This window comes from Ambystoma mexicanum, chromosome 6p, assembly GCF_040938575.1.
Source record: "Ambystoma mexicanum isolate Mex_15411 chromosome 6p, UKY_AmexF1_1, whole genome shotgun sequence".
Taxonomy (NCBI): domain Eukaryota; kingdom Metazoa; phylum Chordata; class Amphibia; order Caudata; family Ambystomatidae; genus Ambystoma; species Ambystoma mexicanum.
The window spans coordinates 126,137,604-126,152,020 of record NC_090935.1 but is presented as its reverse complement, the minus strand read 5'-3'; the positions used below and the strand labels follow the sequence as shown (position 1 = coordinate 126,152,020).

At 46.0% G+C, this 14,417-nt stretch overlaps 1 protein-coding gene across 2 annotated transcripts in view; it reads left to right on the top strand.

The window, feature by feature from the left end:
• The window catches only part of CNTFR (ciliary neurotrophic factor receptor), a 1,120,093-nt gene that overhangs the window by 1,083,609 nt on the left and 22,067 nt on the right, over nucleotides 1–14,417 (top strand). For both annotated transcript variants that reach the window (XM_069626824.1, XM_069626823.1), the window contains exon 9: nucleotides 56–236. In XM_069626824.1, coding sequence (XP_069482925.1) covers nucleotides 56–236 — 181 coding nt within the window. The remainder of the gene's footprint in view (nucleotides 1–55; nucleotides 237–14,417) is intronic.

Genomic DNA, 14,417 nt, shown 5'->3' with positions numbered 1-14,417 from the left:
GCGTAAGCTCCGCGCGGATGGATAATAATGTCTCCGTCTTGTTCCCCTCTCGCAGGTGGAGCTGTCAGACGGGACGTCGCACACCATCACCGATGCCTACGCCGGAAAGGAGTACATCATCCAGGTGGCCGCGAAGGACTCGGAGATCGGCACGTGGAGCGACTGGAGCGTGGCGGCGCATGCCACGCCGTGGATGGAGGAGCCCAAGCACCTCACCACGGAAGCACAGATAGCAGGTGAGCCGGCCGCAGGTGGGATGTGGGGCTCGGGGAAGACTCTGGGGGTGGCTTGCGGAAAATGCCCCATCCCGGAGCTCATCACCAAATAATCCAATAGGAAACGAGGCCACAAAGGCAGAGACAAGGTTCATTTGCATACCGCTGTGCTGAAATGGAGAGAGGAACTGGCATATAATCTCGCTCCCAAAAAATGTGGCCAACGAGCACAGAATCCTCTGCATTTTAATAGGGTTCTAGGAAAGCCAATGTCACCATTTAGTCTCCTATTGGCACATCCTCTGGCCTTGCAGGTCATGGCTGTATAACACAATTCACAACCTGTACAATTCTGCGCGGCCTACTCATATGACATAACCACACTTGCTAACTGGCCTGCACATAATAGACACGGATCCTGCGTCTGGCGCCCATATGACGCTTATTCCGGTTCTTAGGCAGCGTGTACCGCCTCCAGTGATGACACTGAGCAGGAAAGTGGGCATGCCTGCGCCATGGACAGACCCTGGCATGACATTTACATGGCCCTAGGGACTCTCATGTGCATGCCAATCAGCTTCCTCACTGTGTCACGCCCGTAAACATGCCTGCGGATGCCATGTCATCCCGTACCGCGGCTGCGGCTTTGCTCTCTGCACATGTGCGTCCCCGGGTCATGCAGAAATCAAACATGATCAAATTTGACGTTAGTCACGGGGTACAAGCTCGGTCAGCACAGGGCTTTGGGCTTCTGGTGGTGGCAGTGGACTACAGGGTGTAATATGCATCTCCCTGCGTTCGGTCCATGTTGCCCACTACTCACAGGAAGTAGTCACCATACATTTATTTCACATTTTACCATAAGTCAAACAGAGACTCATTGGGCCTCATTACGACCCTGGCATTAACCATGGCGCTTTTAGCGCCATGGTTAACGCCGGTATTTTACCAACTCCGCCATGGTGAATGGTGCAATCACCGCCCATTCCAAGGTTGGCGGGGCGGTAATTCCCCATTCACCATTGGCCCTTCCCCATTCCCATTTTTGCCCCCATAGGGCTCAATGGGAATGGGGAAGGCGGTAATTACGGTACCGCAAATTGCAGTACCGTAATTACCTTGAAGGTCCTTTTGCGGGTTCCTTCCTTAACGGCTGGTAAAACCAGCCGTTAAGGTGGGGACACGCAAAGGGACCTCGTAATTAGGCGGTAAGGGTTTAACGGCGCCAACACCTTTTACGGCGCCGTTAACCCCTTACCACCTGGGTCGTAATGAGGCCCATTGTGTAATTTGAAGACAAGGGGCCTCATTACGACTTTGGAGGTAGCCATGGTGCTATTAGCTCCATGGCTGCCTCCAAACCGGGCTCCATTACCGGGTTCCTTCAATGAGGAATAACCGGGTCATTCCAACATTGGAAGACCCGGAAGTAACCATTCCCCATTCCCATTTGAGCCCCCATAGGGCTCAATGGGAATGGGGAGGGAGGTAATAGCGGGCACATTACGAATGGCCCCTTATTACCTTCCTCTTCCCCTCACGGGCCCCGGAAAGGAAGTCTGGTTTTACCAGACGTCTGTTCCGAGTCCCGCAAAGGGAACCTCGTAATCAGCGCTCCCGTGATGAAGGGTGCCGGTCCCGTACCGGCACCCTTCATTACGGGAGCACCACCCTTTTAATGAGGCCCATAGGCTGGATTCATAATCTGAAATTGTCAACACATTTTAAAGAATAACAGTTGAACTATGGGGTAATTATGAGTTTGGTGGTATCCCACCGGAAAATCCAGCTGGATACCACCAAACGGTATAACCGTTCCCGCCACCTATAATATCAATATCCCAAAAATCCTGGGATATCCTGAGAATAACGGTAAATTTCCATTCCATGGAGTCTCACAGGGCTCCATGGGGGGATTTGTGATGTTACCGGCACCAGTGATACCAGTGCCGGAAATACCGGCTGTTGTTTGCCAGTGGGGACCGATTTACCTCCAGCTCTTGGCTAGAAGTAAATCAGGCAGCCCACATCGGCAAGCGTATACTCTGCCGTTCCAGAAACGCGCCCGTATACGGAAATACCAGCACTTTTATTCCGGAAAGGCATGGTCATAATTACTCCAAAATGCACAGAGAGCTCTTTGGGCAATCTGAGATCACACCTAGTGGCTAAAGACCATACATAAGGCTACACCTTATATATGGTGATTACGCTGTGCTTATCACTCATTAGCTGGAACTGCATGGGAATACATCATGAACCCATTTAAATATGGAGTATAAATCCTGGGTGCACTAGCCCCTTATTTACATAAGTACCCTAATGATTATGCACTTAATATTCTATTGAGGTTCCTCTTCAACCTCCTTCCGACGAGAGAGTTCCTTGCCCGTAGAGGTCTAACACCTAATGAATAAGCCCACTGCCGCTGTTAGAAAGATGTGAATAAAATAGAAGCTTGGCAACATCTGATTTTATATTATCCGGCACTTACTTTGTATCCATTATTATAGCTTAGACAGTGTGGTTATAGTGTCAACTTTAGAGAATGGGCCTCATTAGAAGGTTGGAGGTAACCATGCTGCTTTTAGCGGCATGGTTGCCTCCATACCGCAATCCGGGCCCAGGTTCCTCGAATGAGGAATTTCCCGGCCATCGCAACCTTGGCGGACCCGGTAATTCCCCGTCCGAGGAACCCGGACTCGGTCCATCCCCATTCCCATTCGAGCCCCCATAGGGCTCAATGGGAATGGGGATGGAGCTAACAACGGGCCCGTTAATGACGGGCCCGTTGTTAGCTCTCTGGTCCCGTCGCGGGACCCGGTAAGGACGCCTGGTTTTGCCAGGCACCCATTGCGGGTCCCGCGAGGAGACCTTGTAATAGGGCGGAACGGGTTTACCGGCACCGGCACCTTTACTGGCAAAACCCATTCTGCCAACCTTATAGTGAGGGCCAATGATCATTTATGGCAGAGGTTGGTAAGTCTTATACCCACATCGGTGACAATTGCAATGTGGGGTTTTATTACAAACCTAAAACTATACACAGACTGGAGTGAGCCTAGAATTGGTCCTCAGGCTGAAATATGATAAGGATGAAAATTGATAATTTCTATATGATTTTAAAATTCTAATTGACTTTTAATTGATAAATGTACTGTCAATGTTTTACTGTATAGTTATTTTATTGTATATTGAAGAACATATTGTCAATGGTGAATTTTATTTCTTCTCTTTTTTATATATAATTCGTTTTTTGTGTTTTTGTTATTATGTATAATATTCTTTTTTTTAACTACAGATATGGTTAAGGTTGAAATGTTTTAACCATATATAAAAAAAAAACAAGAGTATTAGGGCAACTGAATGGTCCTGGGAATAGAAGGACTACTAGTTCACCCATATGAAGCATTAACTGGAATTAGATGTCGAGTTATGCGAAGATGTACTTGGCATATTATGCCACTATCGCACATATGATTATGATTGGTTATTTATAACGCGCTTAATACCCAGAGGTTTCTAAGCGCGGATTGAACCTGTGCTGCTCCGTGTCATCTTGCTTTCAAGGCGAGCATGTTGCCCCTGAGCTATCCTCTGAGACATATGAGGTTTGCCCTTAAATTAACCAAAGACTTTTGGTTTCCCTGCTAATACTTTCTGGAGTTTGGCATGCCCATCTCCGTCAGTCTGTTCTTTGCCTAGGTTGTACCCTTACCAGCAATTTTACCATGCCATACCACCACAATGCCAGGACCAGGTGGCATTAACTGGAATCAGATGGCTGTCTGAGGAATTGGAGACCAGGCTTGGCATTCAATGTCAGCCCCTTTGTATGACATGCTGTACCTTACATGTTATGATCATACTCTTAAAGGCTCTGCACTGATGCCAAAGCGAGCACTCTACTCGCTGTGCCACTTCATCGGCTACCGGATACCATGATCCCACCAATGACACAGCAAATAGAGCCCTAGGGTATTAAATTGTTAGCGCTGCCTTTGTGATAGAGCTTCCTCACACGCAGGAGTAAAATATGGTCGGTATCTAAAAATAGCATTTAGCCTGGCTGCACAACGATGTGAATTTGATATTATATTAATGTTAGGAGAAGGATGCCCTGATATAACTAGAAAACGGCCAAGCTTTCCAATGTTCGAGCTGATCGCCTCAAAAAACCTTTTACAAAGCTTAATTATGTGATGGGCAACACTGGTCTGGACACACGTATGACTTTCCCCACCAAGCAAACTGAATAGGAAACGAATGCCCTGACCAAATTGTGCTCTAATCACTTCTGCTACCTTCTTAGTTCCTGGTTTATTGGATAGGATTTAGAAGTTGTGCAACAGCCAACACGTGTTTCGACCTAAAAAGGTCCTCTTCAGGGCTGCTTAATTTATACATTAGAACACAATTTGTAAACAGCGATTGTTAACAATACTCAGTTCTCTAGTTATATTAATGTCAAGCTTATATATTGAAAGATCACATGGCATTACATGGCAATGTGTATTTTAAACAATTGTTTCATGAATATTTATTTGTGTATTGTTGACTATCAGTATTTGCAAAATGTGCTGTCTGGTATTATTATTATCAGCACCCCTTAGTTTAAATCCGGTTGCTGATAGCAATGTATTTGTTTCAATGAAAGGATTGCGCGTTCATAACATCCTGCTCATTTAAGCAAATACTCACCTAAGATGGCCACCATGTAACTGGATTTCTATGGTGGCCCAGGATATAGGAGTAGCAGCGGGCACCAGAGGAATCGGGTAAGTTGCGTGGGCTGGGAGTAGGAGCTGAGTATGGAAGGGAAGTGGGGGAAGATGGCGCGGTGGGTGCAGGCAGCCTCCTCAGAATGACGTTTTGGATCATGGGATTTACCAGACGATCCAAGCAACCTGATTGGCTGTGGCTAATATATATTAATGCCATCGTATTTTAAGTCAACCATAACTAATGAGCTGACAGTAAGGGACAATAAGAATGCTAGTTGCATAGGCATATCATATTACAAAAGGTTTCATAATTGGTGAATAAGAAAGATGAAAGAGAGTAGCAGGCTTAAAAAGAGAGTGGTAAGAGTAGTTGAATAAATATGGTTGAAGCACATAGAGGGAAGGAGAGGGATTGGGAAAGGGAAAGGAATGGAAACTGCGGAGGCATGTCACGAGTGGAGCCACTCAGTCTCGTCTCTTTACACATCATTGGTAAGGTACACTTAACATTTTTGGCAACTCTGTTAAATTAATCACACCAGTGTTCAGGCTTCAATCATACTGGTGAGTAGTTAGTTACCTGTTCTTTGATGAAAGACACAAGGATCCCAATTCATTGGACCCTCTGGCCCACACCTGGCTCGTCACTGCACACAATCACTGCATAACTCACTGCATCTTTACCTGCTTGACCAGGTGGCAGCCCAACCGCACGGTTATATGTGATCTTACCAACCACAAAAACGGAGTGGTACATAACAGAGCGGACAAAACATCAAAACACACAGAATATATATTTTATTTTTTCCAGACCTATTTTAACCCCTTACCCCACTACCCTGTATATATTTATTTAATCTTTCTGGTGTTTTTCAGTGTTATTGTCTGCTCTCTTATGTACCACTCTGTTTTGTTTTCAAAAAAATGACTGGAAACCCAACTGCACATCCATAAAGCCAGTTCATACATTCATAAGGCAGTAAGGCAGTACTACTCCAGACACCAAACCGCGGTGAGTCGTGTGCTGGAAATTGGAAGAATTCTTCGGCCTAATTCCGTGTATGGAGGTAATCATGGCGCTATCTGCGCCATGACTACCTCACATACCGGTACCGAGTCCGCCCTGGTTCAATGGGGACTTACCGGTCCATTCCGACCTTGGAGGGACCGGTAAGTCCCCATTGAAAAAGGCAAGCCCCATTCCCATTTGAGCCCCCATAGGGCTCAATTGGAATGGGCAGGGAGCTAATAACGGTACTGCAATTTGCGGTAGCGTTATTTGCTCCCTGGTCCCTTTGCGAGTCCCGCTTAGGGACCTCGGAATAGGGCGCAAAGGGATTACCGGCACCGATGTCCTTAACGTTGCCCGGTATTCCTTTGCGCCCACCTCGTAATGAGGCCCATAATCACAACAGGTGTGCATTATAAAAACACTTTTTGACATGGGATTTTGATTTAATTTTCTCTAAATAAACCCTGGACTGGCGAAGGTCCTCTGGATGGCAAGGTGCCAAATGTTACTCGGAGTGGTTCTCAGGCCCGAGACAGGCACGTCCTCCGCGTCACAGCCTGACATTTCAGATAATTGGAAGACAAGCTTGGTTTCTGTTGCAATCCAAACACAATTGTGTAAAGAAGAAAGTTACGTTTTCCTCATGTTATCCTTCACAGTTTTATCTCTCATTTAGAGTGATGTGCCCACCAGCCTAGAGAGAATACCAGTGTATACTTTCATGGCACAAGTTATATATCTTTTTAGGACAGCTCTGCAGGTTCAGCTAATGCAGTGGTGACTACTGTGTGATTCTAGTTGAAACTTTAAAAGCAAGTCAGGACGAATGCAGCTTGCAGTCCATTAGAAGTCGATAAAGTGTGTGATATTGAATCCGGTCTCAAAAACAAGTGTGCTGAACCGGCTGTAAGGTCATTTAAATGTGTTATATATAAAAACAAAAATCATATAAGACATAGCCATACATCCTGTCATTAATCACTAAACGACCATCTGCATACATTACAAAACACTATATTCCATTCGGGAGATGCTTTTACAGTTGTGACTTTTTGGGTATTCTGGGACTTGTAGTCCTGCGTTTGTAATTGCAAAGTATTCTGTAAGTATCAAGCCTGTATGTATGTAACATGTTATGTTACTTTGCATTTATATAGCTCCTTATGTACCATTGGTATGGTCTGAAGGCGCTGGTAGGTTGAACGCCCTTGGGAACCGAAGTTCAAGTCAGTAGAGAGAGTAGAGAGAGTCAAAGGTGTGTGTGAGCACCGGATATGTGTGTAGCTGGTGTTGCATTCGTGAAATAGCTGCTTTTTAGCGGTAGGTGTGGTGATTGAGAGATCAGGGGTATGTGTTCGTTCTGGCAGGTTTTATCCAGACCAGTTCTGGCTGCGTTAGGCCTGTGGAGAAGGCCTGGCTGGGGGGTGTGTAACCAGCAGTGTTTAGTTAGAGTGATGGGAAGTATGCGGCAGATGTTGGTATGAGAACAGCTATACCATATGGTGTCATAGTATCTCTATGTTCTAATTGAATGGTGGTGTAAAGAAGAGAGTAAGCGTGGAGATGTGAATATGGTGGTTTACTGTAGATGCTTGAGATCGCGCCCACTCCAATAGTTCCATGATCTTCATCCGATTCCATGTACTCCGACTGTTCCGTTCCTTTCAAAGCTCTTTCAGACGTTCCATGCCTTCCAAACCATTCCATGTACGTCACGCCATTCTGTGCGCTCCAACCCGTTCTATGTACTTGCATCCGTTCCATGCACTCCAACCCGTTCCATGCACTCGCATCCGTTCCATGCACTCCCATCCGTTCCATGCACTCCCATCCATTCCATGCACTCCCATCTGTTCCATGCACTCCCATCCGTTCCATGTCCTTCAACCATTTTATGCACTCCACCATTTTATGCACTACTACTTTCATTCGTTCTACCCACTTTATCCTTTCTCCATGCATCATCCATACACATACGTCATCTTCACACTGCTCGTTTCATTCGTTCTACCCATGTTATCCTTACTCCAAACATCATCCATCCACATTCGTCATCTTCACACGTTCCATTCACTTAACTAATTGCACCCATTTCACTCGTTCTATGCACTTCATTAGTTCTGCCCACTTTGCCGGTTCCAAGCACATCACCCGTTCATTCACCTACTTCATCCGTTCTTACCATTTCACCCATTCCACCCACTTCACCCATTTTACATCAGTTCATCTGTTCCATCTTCATACTTCATATGTTCCATCCACATACTTCACACATTCCATCCACATACTTCACACGTTCCATCCACACACTTCAGCCGTTCTATCCACATACTTCCACCCTTTCCAACCACATACTTCACCCGTTCCATCCAAATACTTTACCCTTTCCGTCCACATACTTCACCCGTTCCATCCACATACTTCACCCTTTCCGTCCACATACTTCACCCGTTCCATCCACATACTTCACCCGATATAGGGCATCCACTTACCCCGCTCACCCGATATAGGGCAGACTTTCTAGACTTTGGCACAGTGACATTATTGGGGACACTGTCAAATCCTGCTATGCCAGAGTGGTGGTGTTATATACACTTCTAGAATCAACTTTGTACCAAGAGGAGATTAGGCACACTTCTAAAATCAGGCAAGGCACGCTAAAAGGCACACTTCTAAAATCAGGCAAGGCACGCTAAAAGGCACACTTCTAAAATCAGGCAAGGCACGCTAAAAGGCACACTTCTAAGTACAACCCGGGCACGCTATCAGGCATACTTCTAAATTCAACTAAGGCACGCTGTTAGGCACACTTCTAATTTCAGCTTTGCAGAAAGAGGATAATAGGCAACCAAAACAACTTTGGAATGGGGATGATATATATATGCAATATATTTCTTTTTAAAATAACATGTTTTAAATTGTATTATGTTATTTTATGTGTGTAAAGTTTATGTTAAACTATAACACGTTAAATAAATAAATAAATAGGTAGGTAGGTAGGTAGGTAGGTGAAAATCCGGGGTTGGAAGTCCCAGCATGCTAATACAATGACGGGGCAGACATGCTTATCCTGTACGGCATCTTGTAATGCGGATGTTCGTTTGCGATGACTAGAACGTGCAGCCATCCCACATGTTTGCAGCATCCCCTGAGAAAGCAGAAGCTGGGGGATCGGGTACGCGCCGTGCCCGTGTGCCAGTAGTGTATTGTACAAAGCAGGACAGGACCCTGTCACACTGAAAGACAGCCTCTGGGAGGGGGGAGGGATGGAGGGGAGGCGGGAAGCCCGCAGTCTCCTCTCTGAACCGTGCGTGCTCAGGAAGCCATTTCATAGCCAGTAATTGAGCTCTGTGCCGAGGGACCTTGACCTCCGCGCCTCGCAGCTACTTGTCAGGGAGGGAGGGCTATCTAATAAAGGAATAATTGGCTTCTCGGTCCTCTGGACGGGGCCGCGTTTCATGTACCCCCCAGGGGAGTTGACATGGTCCTGGCCTGTATTTGCAGTTTCAGACGACTGCATTCCCGCGCCCCCTGCCCCAGCTCAGCAGGAGATTGGGTGGAGAGTGCTGGAATTATGCACTGATCTCGGGTTCTAATTGGGTAACTCCAGCCAATAAACAAGAGCTGACAAGGACAATAGTGTTGGCTGGTGTGTAAGCCAACACTATTGCCCTGGATTTATGTCGCCAGCCTTTTCCATCATAAACAAAGTAACATTGTAAGGCATTGATGTGCTTGGGTGCCCAAACATATGCCAGGTATAGCATTACATACCAGGTGATGACATCACAAACATTTGTATCAGATCATTTAAAGGTTTTATCAAAATCCAAGGTACTCACACCACTGCCATGTATTGCCTTTTCGACCCTAGGTACTTGCTCTTTTACCATCTGATCTCCAAATAGCACATCAGTGCCAGATTCCATCATGGTCAGTTAGGTCAGCAGTGCCAGGTTCCACTATGACCCCTATCCACGATAAGCAGGGCCGGCCTTAGCGGCAGCAGCGCCCTAGGTGAATTGGTGCCCCCCTCCCTGCGTGCCACTGGTCAACAGGGGGATGAGGAGGGGCCAGGAGCGCCACATTTTTTTCAAACTCCCCGCTCCAGCGCCTTAGCAGGGGGTTAAGCACTGGAATAGGATTTTCATGCTAATGCATGAGCGCCCTATTGCAATGTAAACCACCTCACTCCCGCATCAGATCGGGGGGGTAATCATATGAATAGGGGGCTGATGCTTTGCATCAGCACCCTATTGTTATTCAATGTGCCCCACCGCTGCAGGAGCATTTAATAACAAAAGGGCGCCTGCCGCGCCTTCTCCCACTACGCCAGCTCGGGGAAGCCCTTGAAAGACTCCCCCGAGCTGACATGGCAGGGGGCCAATGGTGCCCTGGGGGGCAATGCGCCCCAGTAGATCGCCCAGCCCACCCTGCCTTAAGGCCGGCCTGGCGGTAGTCCAGATACTATTATGTGCAGTGAGCATGGAAAAGATGGATTTAGTTATGCCCAGTTAACCCAGTAAGGCCTCTTTCAATTATTCATAGATATCACAGTAAAGCCACACGTTCTTATATGTATAGTGCAGGGTGTGGGTGTGTGTGTGTGTGTGTGTGCGCGCGTGCACACAGTGATAGGAGTGTCTGTGTGCAGTGCTATGTGGTCTGTATCTGTGAGGGTGCGTGTAGCATCATGCTGAGGGTTTTGCGTGTGCATGTGTGAAGTGTTGGAGCAGTGTGTTCATATGTGCAGTTAAGGGGTAGGGTGGTGTGTGTTTGTGAAGTGTTGTATGTGTGTGCGTGTGTGTGTTTAGTGCATGGAGCAGTGTGTGGGTACAGTGGCAGGAACAGTGCATATGTATATTTACATGTGTGCAAATGCAGTACCTGGTGTGTTTGGAGTGCTGGGCGTATATGTATATGTTTGAAGGGTGTATGTGCAATGGTACTGGATATATGTCTGTGTGTGTGGTGTAGTGCTGATAGAGATATGAAAGGACAGTGCAGTAATGGTGGTAGCATGCGTGTTTGTGTGTGTTAAAGTGCTGGATGTGGTCTATGTATGTGTTGCACATATCTGCAGTTATGTGTGCATGCAGGAAAGTGCTGTAAAGTGTGTGTGCATTGATCTGTGCTATGCAATGATGGGGCATTGACTGTGAGATTTCTTGGGTGTGAGCAAAGTACAGTGCTGTCATGGTCACTACATTTGTTTGATCATCTTTGTGTGTGGTAAGTGCTAATGGTGGCACACAAGTATATAACATTCATGGGGTGATTTTTTTGTAGTGCAGTACTGCTTGCACAGTGAATGTGGGTGTGTATGTTGTGATGAAGTAAGTGTATTCGTCCCTTATACCCAAGGGGGAGCCACCCCCTTTGAGGATAGGGAGGTGAGCCCGCTCAACAAGACCTCAATAGGGGTCTGACCAAGTGGGACCTAACTGGGAGTGACTACCCCTTAGGCCATACAAAAAAGTGCAATTGTCCGTGGACAAGTACAAACCCTCCTAACATTTGTAATATCAATTACCCCTTAGGCGACAAGGACTCTTGTTCCTGTGAGGAACTCCCTAGAATTCCCATCATATCAGCATTGAGCTTGAGGCCCTTTACTAATGTACATATGCAATGGGAGAGATCACATAGATTAATCCCGAGTCCAAAAAACTGAGCCAACTCAGGAGGATGACAAAGTACTGTTTTATTAACAATGATCTAAAACAGGGAGTTTACAACGAACATCAACAACGTACGCTCAGTCTCTCTCTCAGCAATATTTTCACAAACAATAGCTTGTATATCAAAAATACTTCTGAGGTGACTTCATACTTTGTGGCAATAATGAAAAACCTATCAAGGGTCGGGATTGGCTAAGGGGAACATCTAAGCATACTTTCTATAGGAGCCAAGATTGTTATTGGCTATCATGTATCAGGTGGACAACTTCTGCCTACCTTTAAAACATGTAATCTTCAGAAAAAATAGATACACAGTGCCTCATTGGTCTTCAAACAATAAGGTCTTTCGTTATTTGGACTTTTACAATTGGTTGGCACGCTTTTGCCATGTCTGGAACATTCAGTTCACTTAGCAGCACATAAGCCCAGACCCAGTTGCAAGGAAATGGGGCATGACACTACCTCCACACCCAATTAGCCCACCATCTCTCATCACCCATGCCCTCTGCCATGAAGATTCGCTTTGTACTTGTCCTTGCAAAAGTATCCTTGTCTTTGAGAATGCACATGAGTGAGGGCACTCACTATTGTGTCTAGGACTCCAAGTTAGAACTCTATTTTCATCCTTGGCTCATGTGACAGGAGACCACATTTTGGTCCATTTTGCAGGTTTCAAATGCTCTAAATGAAGGAAACCTGGCACTCTTGCTGTTCTTTCCTTGCACCTTAACAAGGGAAGATTCATCCTTCGCACGTTCGCTCATTTCCAGAATAGATAACTGACCATGGTTGCTTCAGTTTGGATGCCATGCCAGATAACCTCATCCGGCAGCTCCACGATTCGGCGTATTCTTGCTGCAACATAGTTTTCCCTTCCTGCTTCTGACTCCGGACTTACTAAATTCATAATATCGATGTCCAGCTTCTTTATAATGGCAGCTTCGCCTGTGTTTAGTTCACTACGTATTCTATGATGACTTAGTGTACCTTGCGTTTCAGCATCTGTACATTTATTGAATGGTTGATTTTCTGCAGCACTTTGTGCACGAGTAATCTTCGTATTTAAAAGCTCACTTGATTCTTTACTTCATCATTCGTTTCTTTAGAATCTCAACATTATCTTCAGCCAGTATCACGGGACGTCGTGCATACTTTTGATGATGTCACAAACCTCTTTTCTTTGCTCTTTCTCATATTCCTTCAGGGAGTGCCTGCCTTGGGTTGTCATCACTTCGGGGATAAATTCGATAGGGCTGTCTCAAAGGGTATCTTCTTTCGAACACACGCTGCAGTATTGGCACAACTGCTGGTGTCAAACACGGAAGTGTCTCATCTCTCCAACATATAGGAGGTAGGGGGGTGGGGTCTCTTCGGGAGGTATACAGCGGTTCCTCTACAGCATATATGGGACTGCCTGCTGGGAAGAAGAATGTAACATCTTTATATTTGGCTGCAGGAAATGCTGACGTGAATATATTAGAAAAAGAAAAAGAGGATGTCTTTTTTTAGCAGAGGTTTGTATTTAACTGAGACAAGTTGAGGAAGGAAGAGAAGCTCTCTGATGTGATCACGCCTTGGAGCAGAGTGACGCCACGGAGCAGGCGACTTTCAAACCAGCGAGGGACACCACAGTGAGACACCAGAAGGCCGACGACAACTGAAAAGGGGAAGCTGCTACTCGAAAAGAGAGAAGTATCCAGAAGCTGATGGTGTCTTGACTACGAACGCTTCGTTGTGGTTGAGATGCCTGCTGAACAATCCAGAGACCATCACAGCTGGGAGCACAAGGAGCTCCCCGTCACCCACATCCGTAGATAGATGCAGCCTGAGGGGAATCCGAGAACGAGATGCCTCTGAAAATCCAGAACAGGAAAACCGACAACAGAGAAGATTACCCAACTGTGTGCCGAGCACTGCAAGAGTCCCCAATGCAGAGGAAAGTTCCGGGCAGAACGGGAAAAGCATGAGGCAACCGGAGCAGGAGTACATGAAGAGTGAAACTCGTCCCAGTCATAAAGATGAGATATGAGGAATTAAGTTGTTTGATTGCCAGCGTGAAAGGCTCGCAAAGCAAGTATCAAATAATCCTGTGAGCAGAATAAAGTGAGACTTGAGACAATTATCCTGGAAAGAAGGGAAAAGGTCTTATGAACAGAGAGACAAAGAGTGTATAACAAAAAGCCCAAGCACGGCTTCTGAGGAATATGTTATAACACTATCAAGAGAACCAGATAATAAAAGACTGGGTATAAAAGAGAGAACCCATGAGTGGGGGAATCTAAAAGGGGATCGAGTCCCATGCAAATCAGCTAAGGATGAACTGAGAGACTGTGAAAGGTTCATAAGCGAAGACAAGAGTGTGAGAGACTATCTCAGAACAAGCGGTAAGCAGGATAACCTTAAAAAGAGCACCCAGCCAAGAAGTGTTTTACATGAGCTACAAGAGCTCATGGGGGAGATCTCCAGAGCTTACCAAAGAAGGTTGTGTTCCGAAACTCAAGTGTAAGAGAGACATTTCCATACAGAGCCCGTCAGGAACTTCGAGAATTCCAGTGCAAGAAAGACCTCTTGAAGGAGTTTAAGTTGGCTTAAGCTAGTGGTAGGGGCGGGTAGAGTTAGGTTTAGACCGAGGACATTTTAATTTAGGACTTCTTGATAACAAACACCCTTAGTTCCTTTAGATAGACAGGCTTAATTTCGGAAGAGTGTTTTCCTTTTCTTTCTCAGCACTTTAATATGTGGTACAGTATATGAGTAAGGACCATTGTCATGTAATGAGGGCCTA